Source organism: Schistocerca serialis, chromosome 1, assembly GCF_023864345.2.
Source record: "Schistocerca serialis cubense isolate TAMUIC-IGC-003099 chromosome 1, iqSchSeri2.2, whole genome shotgun sequence".
Lineage (NCBI taxonomy): Eukaryota > Metazoa > Arthropoda > Insecta > Orthoptera > Acrididae > Schistocerca > Schistocerca serialis.
The window spans coordinates 1,258,089,935-1,258,101,908 of NC_064638.1; the positions used below are offsets into that span (position 1 = coordinate 1,258,089,935).

The following is an 11,974-nucleotide window of genomic DNA, read 5'->3' on the forward strand; positions in this document are numbered from 1 at the left end:
TTCTCGTATTGCATCAGACTTGTCATGTTCTCCGCGCTCATTTCATGTCTTTCTGTCATCAAATCTTACTACTTTAGTAAGCTGGCGGAATCTAGCTCTACTCATACTAGCAGTATAAACAAACCTAGCCTACCTGAAGTCTGGAGACCATAAATCGGGAATAGATGACTTGCTATCGCCCTCCTTCCCCGTAACAGTAGGTAACTCTATATATGCCATGAATTTAAGTCTGTCAGTTCTGTGTGAATTCTGTATCAACACTTCTTTATTGGTAGGCTTTATTATGATGTTAACAATTTCTGGAGAAAGGATCTATTCGAATGATTCTCTTAATTTTCCTACTTTACCTTCATTTCTTATGCCTTCTCGCTCTATCATTGTGTTCTGAGCTACTCGCCTTATGATACGGGGACGTTTGGGCGTAAAAACTTTTCCGGTGGTTGTGAAATACTTCTGACTGACCTCACCAGCTGCGTCATCATCCGCTGCAGGTGCCCAGAGTTCGTCTTCAGAGTCTATTTGTACACCATCACTGTCCACATCCTCGCGCGCAACACATTCCTCTCCAGTTTCACTCATCATTTCATCACTCTCACCAAATTCAATTTCAGAGCCTGTAGGTTCTTGTAAAATGCCTAATAGCTCTCTCTCAGTAAGACAGAGACGGTCAAATTCGTTTTTGAGATCACTGTTGCTACCCGCACAGAGAAATTCAATGCCCAGACGGTCTACGATGACGAAATATTGTAATTTATGGAATAAGACACTCGTTGTCAAGTCGCGTCTACTACGACGGAGGTAGACTTTATGACAACCGCCATTAGCCTTAAACTAAGGGATTAACTTTAGCTGAAAAAATTTATATATTTATACACATCAAAAAAAGGATTTGCATCACCCCGGTTCCTTGAGTTCCGGAACCTGTACAGAAAATTGGAATAGAGATCAACATAAACATTATTTCCGCCCTTTTTATTGCTCATCAAAACCACACATTGCATGTTGTACCACCATACGGCGAGACCTTCAGAGGTGGTGGTCCAGATTGCTGTGCATACCGGTACATCTAATACACAGTAGCACACCCTTTTGCTCTGATGTATGCCTGTATTCGTCGTGGCATACTATCCACAGGTTCATCAAGGCACTGTTCGTCCAGATTGTTCCACTCCTCAACGGCGATTCGGTGTAGATCGCTCAGAGTGGTTGGTCGTCCATAAACAGCCCTTTTCAATCTGTCCAGGCATGTTCATTGGGGTTCATGTCTGGAGAACATGCTAACCACTCAAGTCGAGCGGTGCCGTTATCCTGAAAGAAGTCATTCACAAGATGTGCACAATGGGGGGAGCGAATTGTCGTCCATGAAGACGAATGCCTCGCCAATATGCTGCCGATATGGTCGGAGGATGGCACTCACGTATCGTATTGCCGTTACAGCGTATTCCATGACCTCCAGCGGCTTACGTCGGCCCCACATAATGCCACCCCAAAACAGCAGGGAACCTCCACCTTGCTTCACTCGCTGGACAGTGTGTCTAAAGCGTTCAGCCTGACCAGGTTGCCTCCAAACACGTCTCCGACAATCGTCCGGTTGAAGGCCTATGCGAAACTCATCGGTGAAGAGAACGTGATGCCAATTCTGAGCGGTCCATTGGGCATGTTGTTGGGTCCATCTGTACCGCGCTGCATGGTGTCGTGGTTGCAAAGATGGATCTCGCCATGGACGTTGGGAATGAAGTTGCGCATCTTGCAGCCTATTGTGCACAGTTTGACTAGTAACTCGACGCCCTGTGGCTGCACGAAACGCATTATTCATCATGGTGGCGTTTCTGTCAGGATTCCTCCGAGCCACAATCCGCAGGTAGCTGTCATCCACTGCAGTAGTAAGTAGCCCTTGAGCGGACTGAGCGAGGCATGTGATCGACAGTCCCTGTCTCTCTGTATCTCCTCTACGTCTGAAGAACATCGCTTTGGTTCACTCCGAGGCGCCTGGCCACTCCCCCTTGTTGAGAGAGCTTTCTGGCACAAAGAAACAATGCGGAAGCGATCGAACCGCGGTATTGACCGGCTAGGCATGGTTGAACTACAGACAACACGAGTCGTGTAACTCCTTCCTGGTGGAATGACTGGAACTGATCGGCTGTCAGGCCCCTCCCTCTAATAGGCGCTACTCATGCATGGTTGTTTACATCTTTGGACGGGTTTAGTGACATCTCTGAACAGTCAAATGGGCTGTGTCTGTGATACAATATGCACAGTCAACTTCTGTCTTCAGAAGTTCTGCCAATTGGGGTGATGCAAAACTTTTTTGATGTGTGTATTTATAAAATGTGGTAGGGGAAATAATAGAAAACAACAAAGGATTTTAAAATATGGAATACCAATCTAAATTACAATATTTCCAACATGTGGACGCAAAGTACACCCCTCTTGGTACTCCAAGGGTTATTGACGGCGTAAACTTTGTAAGTATTCCCTGTACAGTGGTTAGAATCCTGAAAAATAAGATTTCTGAATCAATCCTTGTGCCAGCTGGTTCAGTGTCCGTCAGTGACGAAAATATTTAGAAGATTCCAGGAACTGGCAAGAGTTCTCTCCCAACCTGATCTTGAGATGCTGTTATTATTCAGATCAGGAGGAACAAACTCGTGTAATGGGTACAGTACTGGGCTCGTATTCTGGCAAAGTGAGGTTGCAATTGCCACCTAGCCATCCTAATTCAAGTACTCCATGGTTTCATGAAATCACTTGAGGCCTACCCTAGGATGACTCTTTTGATAAGGTCAAGGCCGACCAGTTCAATTAATCGTACCCTAACTGAGATAGTGTTTCGTCACTAATACTCTCATGTGACGAGATGTTGAACCTGAACCAATTCAGTTGCCCTCCTCCCGCCCTCCCCTCTCCTGTCCCAAATTATTTCTGTTTTGCCAAGGAGAAGAACTGTGTAAGTCGCTACACGTACCTTCCGCGACGCCCATTTTGCCCTCTCCGGTGGTGACGCCAGTGAGGAGCGGCAGGTGTGTGAAGTTGCCGGCGACCGCCCACGCTCCCAACCGGCTGTGATCCGCCGTCATGAAGGCGCCCTCCACATCTGGCTCAGCCGTTATCTGGAACTCCGTGCCGCAGCTCTGCAACACAGCACGCTCTGCTCGTGGAATGACCGCAGTCTCATCGTCACTGGAAATACGCTATTAGCGGGCTGCAGGCTGCTCATTCTGTCAGTAATAATGGTTGCAAGACAGACAGGCGCACACACACACACACACACACACACACACACACACACAAACATAAAGGTGCCTAGAATTATCTCTGATGCAGGGAGCTTATCAGCAGAGCTTAGCACCTGCGTTCTACATAATATTTGTACAAACCGGAAACTCTGATAAACAGATGTGTAGCGCATTTAAACCTGCACGCACTAAAGCTCATGAACAGCCAGAAGAAAGGAAGAACTCCAGGATGATGGTTTTTCTACTGTATGTTGGTGGCGTATCCTTTAAGACTCGCAGGCTGTTCAAAAAACATCATATAAAATGTGTAATCCGCCCTCCAGCACGTGTGCGAACTATGCTGGGTTCTGTTAAAGACGACCTAGGTCTAAGGAGACCAGGGATGTACAAAATCCCGTGCCAGTGCGGGAAATCATACATAGGCCAGACGTGTCGCACTGTTAAGGACAGATGCGCTGAACACAGACGTCACACCAGATTGCATCAACCAGAAAAATCTGCTGTGGCCGACACTGTCTTGTCTCGGGACACAACATGAACTACGGGGAGACAAAGATCCTTTCGTCCGCTTCCACTTATTGGGACTCCATCATGAAAGAAGCAGTCGAAATTCGTATAAGTAACGACCTGATCAACAGAGACACGGGATTTCAACTCAGCAAGGCATGGGAACTGGAGGTACTAAGGCATCGTCGGCCTCAGTTGAACAAATCCGAGTCAGCACGGACGGAGAATCGAAGTCCACACATTTAATCTGGGCCCCAACACTCTGCCCGCACACGTGCTGGGCCGCTATTTGCGGCCGGCGCTTTTCCAGCGTCGCGAATGAGAAGCCCGTAGCCCGTTTGTACGCCAGGGGGCACTGGGTGTCGACATGCTCTATGATTCATCTACGATGACGTTATAGTCTTAACCCTTGGCGCCTGCGGTCCTCTAGCGAGTCAGCGTATATATTGGCGAGCCATTGCAGCAACACGTCATCCTTCCACCATCCTTCACACCAACAAATCCTTAATCCGCCTCATCCTTTGTTATGCCAGCGTTGCTTGGATTTCCGCCCCTTCCAGGTCCTACAGAGCTCTCCAAATCCTCGAACACCATGCACTCCGCCTCACCTTCCACATCCGCCTTCCGTTCCCCACGCGCTTCCTTTACGACCTCATCCCCTTCCCCCACCTTTTCCTTTTCCTTGAACTCATCTGCACCCTATATATTGTCCATCGCCTCGATCCCCCTCACCCCCTGGTGTCTCCCTTCCCCTCCACCCCCAGACCATTGCCGCGCCTTTACCGCTATGCCCCACCCTCTCTCCATCTCCACACCCTCCGCATCGTTTCCGAACGCAACTTCCACCATCTACCCCTCCCGGATGATGAGTTTCCCACTGACATCTACCCTTCCTACCAACTCCAACCCCACCTACCTCCCGCCTCCTCCTCAGGGCTCCCTCTCCTCCCCCTCCCTCCTCCTGAGCGGCTTCCCCTTCTACCCCCCCTCTCTTGTGCTCCCCTTCAGTGTCTCAGCACTCCCTCCTGCCTTGTCTTCCCTCTTCATCTCCCGCCCCACCTGTCTCCTGCCTCTTGGTGCACCCGCTACTGCCCATACCCTTTCCATCCTGCTCCCTCCCCTGCTGCACCTTGCACTCCCCTCCTTTTCCCTCTTCTTAGGCCTCTCCCTCAGCAGTTTTATTCTTCATCGTGTGTGCTCCAAATGGGTTTAAACTGTGTTGTTCTGGAGTGTTTTTAATACTGTGGCCAACATTTAACCTGTGCGTGTGACTTCAGCGTCCTTATTGTGCTCTATGAATCGCCAACTGTGCTTTTTAACTTAATGTCGACTTTTTTAATTTGTCCCCCCCATGAACGTCTCCATGTCAGTGTATTTTTACCTCCATTATCTCCCCTTGCTCTGTTTTCTGTCCTCTTTTTTTCCGACGTGACGCCCATGAACCATTGGAGCACATAAAGGAAGAAGCTGGAAGCGCAAATGTGCTTGGAAACTGATCTCATCATCAACCTATTCGATTTGATATGTTTCACATTTCTAATACTCAAATAGATATTTTTAGACTATGAAATCAGTAACGTTCTATCATTAACATCGCTAGGAGAGGAAAGCAATACTGACTATAAAAGACTGTTAAGATTGCGATGAAACTGCGTCCTGTTGAAAAAGAGAGGTTGGACTCAGATCTCGGGCGAAGCGATCTATCTAATGTACAGACGTCATACGAAATAATCAGTGATATTATTACTGGTCTTTCCAGCGGCAATGATGCATATGATAAGTCGAATTCATATTTTCTGCTGATTGTGATTACGATTTTATGTTATGTAATTTGTACTGGTAGCATGTAACCACAAAAGATGTTTTATTTTGTTTCATAGTCGGTGCAGCAAGATATTGGCGCCGACGAAAGTCTTTATATCGGACAGAGCAGTTAACGCCACCGGACATTTTCGCTTTCAGGTCGGCCGCCAGAGGGATGAAGAAGATGCCAAGAGTGTCAAGTTCTTACTCTGCCCGTTTTTGCTAAGAACGTGAAAAGAGAGAGGGATATAATTTATACTGAAAAAACTTTCAGTCGGTCTTGGTATTTTGATATGTCAAGAGCTGTAAAGTGATCTTCTTACTAACAACACTGTTGGCATCACATACACCTTTTGTGAAGTTGTGGTAATTAAGTTGAAGATACCGGTGATCTGATTTATCTTGAAAATTTTGTTGTTGTTGGTACAGGGAAAAGTATTACCAGTTTACGAAACCACATAACTGAAGACAAAATTCATTTTGGCGCTGCTCAAAGGATAAAAGTTATCTTTGACTTCTGAGAACTTACGCAACTGGGCATCTAGATTTTGTTAATCGGGTTGATGAAAGCAAATCAGCCTCAAGTGGTAACTGATACTGAAATATTCTTTAGTTACAAATTTCTAAATAGTTCAGTAAAGCGAATGTTTAAACTTGAAACATAATGTGCATTTAATTTCGAAGGACGATATTGCGTGTCAGAGACTATATCGTTCAACTGCGTAGAAGTAATGATGATCGTTGGTAAAAACAAATTACACGGTCATATATAAAAAGTGCAAAGAATTGAAATTTCGTGACATCATAGGCCCATATGTTTCCGATAACTGAAGAATATTACGAGTCCAAGAGGCAATATTTATAAAGAAACTGACGATATGCTAATTAACTGTTTTCAGAGAGCTGTTGTGACTTGGCGAGAAGATGGATCCTAAAGAATACTGCAGTTAATTTTCACCCGGATCGATTTCTGTGGCTGATATCTTGAGTGCTTTTTTGCCAGTTAAAATGTGGCGTGGAGTGGCTAACGTTTCCTTGTTGGGACTGAACACCAAAGAAACAACAACAGATAGTTTGTGGCATCTAAATGAAATCATTATTTCTAGGAGCGAAAGGCTATTTATAATTTGTACAGAAGCCAGATGGTAGTTATTAGCGTCGAGGAGCACGAAAGGGAAGCAATGGTTGAGACGGGAGTGAGACAGGGTCTTAGCCTATCTCCAATGTTATTCAATCTGTATATTGAGTAAGCAATAAAGGAAACAAAAGAAAAATTTGGAGCAGGAATTAAAACCCATGGAGAAGAAATAAAAACTTTGAGGTTCGCCGATGACATTGTAATTCTGTCAGAGACAGCAAAGGACTTGGAAGAGCAGTTGAACGGAATGGACAGTGTCTTGAAAGGAGGGTATAAGATGAACATCAACAAAAGCAAAACGAGGATAATGGAATGTAGTAGAATTAAGTCTGGTGATGCTGAGGGAATTAGATTAGGAAGTGAGACACTTAAAGTAGTAAAGGAGTTTTGCTATTTGGGGAGCAAAATAACTGATGATGGTCGAAGTAGAGAGGATATAAAATGTAGACTGGCAATGGCAAGGAAAGCGTTTCTGGACAAGAGAAATTTGTTAACATCGAATAAAGTCTTTTCTGAAAGTACTTGCATGGAGTGTAGGCATGTATGGAAGTGAAACATAGACAATAAATAGTTTAGGCGAGAAGAGAATTGAAGCTTTCGAAATGTAGTGCTACAGAAGAGTGCTGAAGATTATATGGATAGATCACGCAACTAATGAGGAGGTACTGAATAGAATTGGGGAGAAGAGGAATTTGTGGCTCAACTTGACTAGGAGAAGGGATCGGTTGGTAGGACACGTTCTTAGGCACCAAGGGATCATGAATTGAGTATTGGAGGGAAGCGCAGAGGATAAAAATCGTAGAAGGAGCCGAAGGTATGAAGACACTAAACAGATTCAGAAGAATGTAGGTTGCAGTAGTTACTCCGAGATGAAGAAGCTTGCACTGGATAGAATTGCATGAAGAGCTGCATCAAACTGAAGTCCACAACTACAACAGTTTTTTGTGAAATTAAGCTACCTCAGTATCTTCTCGGAGCATAACCTGAGTCTCTAGTTTAAATAACTGACTGTAAATAAGTTATTTGAATGAAACACCGTGAAGTGTTGGGTAGTACCTAATGACGAGAATACGGTGGAGATTCGGTGAGGGGATGAAACTTGTTTAGCTGTGTACTTTAAGTGGGCAGCTAACAGTGCCTCACCGTTTGGTAGAGAGCCTCCGCGTCTGCTGCCTGCAGGAACGCCAGGAGCTCCGCAGGGTCCTCTGTCTGGAAGCCCAGCTCGTTGCCGATGCAGAACGCCATCTCGCGGTTGGTGTCCACGATGTGGTCGCCTCCAAGGGCTGAGCCGCTCTGCGATATGACGGCTCTGAACAGCCCTGAAACAGAATGCATTTCTGAGCTGCCCACTGTTACTACAGTATACCAAAACCTTGCCACCATTGCTTTAATCCTCGACATCTGTTGTCGATTGTTTTCTGGAATGTAGATCGTAAGTATAGTCAGTCCATCCAAAAAGTTTCGAGACTGATTTAATAAAATATAGGAGAAAGTTGAGAGGGTGATTTTAATGTTACAGGTGTCCCATATAATCTCCCCTCCTCCCACACTTGAGTAAAACGCACAGAACGTTCATAAAACATGTAAAACTGTCAGGAAACTCCTTCTATGGTATGTTGTTCAGCTCGCCTGTCGCTTTGGCTTGGATGTCGGTTACATCGACAAAACTTTGATCCTTCATGTGAATTTACGCACTTTTTTCTCATTTCGATACCTTCATGTTATAACACCAAGTTCCGTCACGGACGATAATTTCTCCCGAGAAAGAACTGTCCGCGATTTGCCTTACGGCCGAGTCACGGCAGGCGTCCACAGTCGACGCTTTTGCTCAGGGGTCAAGGTGAGTGGAAAAAACTTTGCACACACTTTTCTCTTTGTAGCGGGTCGGGGTTTAGTGACTCTAGATACTGATCGTCAGTGCCAGAGGGGGGCAAAGGTTATTATTTTGTCAGGGAAGGCGGGAAGGAAGCGACACTTCATGGGCGGTGCAGTTGGCTCTTTCCTTGGCTCAGTGGGTGAGATGTGAGTGAAACATTGGTCGTTACGCTGTTGTTGTTGTTGTGGTCTTCAGTCCTGAGACTGGTTTGATGCAGCTCTCCATGCTACTCTATCCTGTGCAGGCTTCTTCATCTCCCAGTGCCTACTGAACCTACATCCTTCTGAATCGGCTTAGTGTATTCATCTCTTGGTCTCCCTCTACGATTTTTACCCTCCACGATGTCCTCCAATGCTTAATTGGTGACTCCTGGATGCCTCGGAACATGTCCTACCAACCGGTCCCTTCTTCTAGTCAAGTTGTGCCACAAACTCCTCTTCTCCTCAATTCCATTCAATACCTGCTCATTAGTTAAGTGATATACCCACCTAAACTTCAGCATTCTGCTGTAGAACCACATTTCGAAAGCTTCTACTCTCTTCTTGTCCAAACTATTTATCGTCCATGTTTCACTTCCATACAAGGCTACACTCCATATAAATATTTTCAGAAACGACTTCCTGACACTTGAATCTATACTCGATGTTAACAAATTTTTCTTCTTCAGAAATGCTTTCCTTGCCATTGCCAGTCTACATTTTATATCCTCTCTACTTCGACCATCATCAGTTATTTTGCTCCCCAAATAGCAAAACTCATTTACTACTTTAAGCGTCTCATTTCCTAGTCTAATTCCCGCAGCATCATCCGATTTAATACTACTACATTCCATTATTCTCGTTTTGCTTTTGTTGATGTTTATCTTATATCCATCTTTCAAGACCCGGTCCATTGAGATCAGCTGGTCTCCCAGGTCCTTTGCTGTCTGTGACAGAATTACAATGTCATCGGTGAACCTCAAAGTTTTTATTTCTTCTCCACGGATTTTAATTCCTGCTCCGAATTTTTCTTTTGTTTCCTTTACTGCTTGCTCAATATACAGATTGAATAACATCGGGGATAGGCTACAACCCTGTCTCACTTCCTTCCCAACCACTGCTTCCCTTTCGTACCCCTCTACTCTTATAACTGCCATCTGGTTTCTGTACAAATTGTAAATAGCGTTTCGCTCCCTGTATTTTACCTCTGCCACCTTCAGGATTTGAAAGAGAGTATTCCAGTCAACATCGTCAAAAGCTTTCTCTAACTCTACAAATGCTAGAAGCGTAGGTTTGTCTTTCCTTAATCTTTCTTCTAAGAAAAGTCGTAGGGTCAGTATTGCCTCACGTGTTCCAACATTTCTACGGAATCCAAACTGATCTTCCCCGAGGTCGGCTTCTACCAGTTTTTCCTTTCGCCTGTAAAGAATTCGTGTTAGTATTTTGCAGCCATGGCTTATTAAACTGATAGTTCGGTAATTTTCGCATCTGTCAACACCTGCTTTCTTTGGGATTGGAATTGTTATATTATTCTTGAAGTCTGAGGGAATTTCGCCTATCTGATACATCTTGCTGACCAGGTGGTACAGTTTCGTCAGGACTGGCTCTCCCAAGGCTGTCAGTAGTTTTAATGGAATGTTGTCTACCCCGGGGCCTTGTTTCGACTTAGATCTTTCAGTGCTCTGTCAAATTCTTCACGCAGTATCAATCTCCCATTTCATCTTCATCTACCTCCTCTTCCATTTCCATAATATTGTCTTCAAGTACATTGCCTCTGTATAGACCCTCTATATACTCCTTCCACCTTTCTGCTTTCCTTTCTTTGCTTAGAACTGGGTTTCCATCTGAGCTCTTGATATTCATACAAGTGGCTCTCTTTTCTCCAAATGTCTCTTTAATTTTCCTGTAGGCAGTATCTATCTTACCCCTAGTGAAATAAGCCTCTACATCCTTACATTTGTCCTCCTGCTTATCCATTTTGCACTTCCTGTCGATCTCATTTTTGAGACGTTTGTATTCCTTTTTGCCTGCTTCACTTACTGCATTTTTGTATTTTCTCCTTTCATCAATTAAATTCAGTATCTCTTCTGTTACCCAAGGACTTCTGCTAGCCCTCGTCTTTTTACCTACTTGATACTCTGCTGCCTTCACTATTTCATTCCTCAAAGCTACCCATTCTTCTTCTACTGTATTTCTTTCCCCCATTCCTGTCAATTGTTCCCTTATGCTCTCCCTGAAACTCTGTACAACCTCTGGTTCTTTCAGTTTATCCAGGTCCCATCTCCTTAAATTCCCACCTTTTTGCAGTATCTTCAGTTTTAATCTACAGTTCGTAACCAATAGATTGTGGTCAGAGTCCATATCTGACCCTGGAAATGTCTTACAATTTAAAACCTGTTTCCTAAATTTCTGTCTGTCTTGTATTTATAACCCTGTATTCATCTGACCAGAAGTCTTGTTCCTCGCGCCACCGAATTTCACTAATTCGCACTATATCTAGCTTTAACCTATCCATTTCGCTTTTTAAATTTTCTAACCTACCTGCCCGATTAAGGGATCTGACATTCCACACTCCGATCCGTAGAACGGCAGTTTTCTTTCTCCTGATAACAACGTCCTCCTGAGTAGTCCCCGCCCGGAGATCCGAATGGGGGACTATTTTACCTCCGGAATATTTTACCCAAGAGGACGCCATCATCATTTAACCATACAGTAAAGCTGCATACGGTAAAGCTACATTTGATTAGGCATACTTAATTTTCTAAATCAATTTTTTTGTTCATTGGTTTGTGGCATGCTATTTCGCAGTTGGTTTGTTAAACGTAGCATGCAAGATTAATTTTTTAGTTCATTGGTTTGTGGCATGCTATTTCGTAGTTAAACGTAACAATCAAGACAAAATAAAGCTTAATCAGCTTTACATTGTTTACAGCATTGATTTGCAGCTTCCTGATTTTACATATTTCCCGGACAATAATACTCGACATCTTCTTTTTTTAATGCCATACATCAGTAAATGAACCTGTTCATATTTATTCACAAGAAGAGTATTGAATATTATGTTAAAATAACAAATATTTTTCTTGTGGTTCCGGTCTTCCTACAAAGCAAAACTCTTGCTGAAATTCCAGTCCTGTTTTTATTATGTTCAACAAAAATGGTGCTTTGCCTCATACTGCCATACTTCAGTTTTGAGAAAACAAAGCTCATTATGTATTCTTAAGAGTCATTTTTTGATTTAGCAGTAGAGCCGCTGGCTTATCATTTACGGGTGCTCACCTCTGGCTAGTGGAGAGTACATGAGCATTTCGCCGCTGATGCCTCCAGCACTCTGGCCAAAGATGGTGACTTTCTCTGGATCTCCTCCGAACGCCCTGACGTTGTCCTGGACCCACTGCAGCGCCGCCACCATGTCCTTGAAGGCGTTGTTACCCAT

The 11,974-nt window shown here is 44.3% G+C and overlaps 1 protein-coding gene across 1 annotated transcript in view; it reads right to left on the bottom strand.

The window, feature by feature from the left end:
• LOC126456789 (acylcarnitine hydrolase-like) overlaps positions 1 to 11,974 on the bottom strand; it is a 62,757-nt gene extending 50,783 nt beyond the window's left edge. The window contains exons 1-4 of the mRNA XM_050092575.1: positions 11,818 to 11,974; positions 7,828 to 8,003; positions 2,966 to 3,131; positions 468 to 614 (exon numbers count right to left, since the gene is read on the bottom strand). Of these exons, the coding sequence (XP_049948532.1) occupies positions 468 to 614; positions 2,966 to 3,131; positions 7,828 to 8,003; positions 11,818 to 11,974 (646 nt within the window). The remainder of the gene's footprint in view (positions 1 to 467; positions 615 to 2,965; positions 3,132 to 7,827; positions 8,004 to 11,817) is intronic.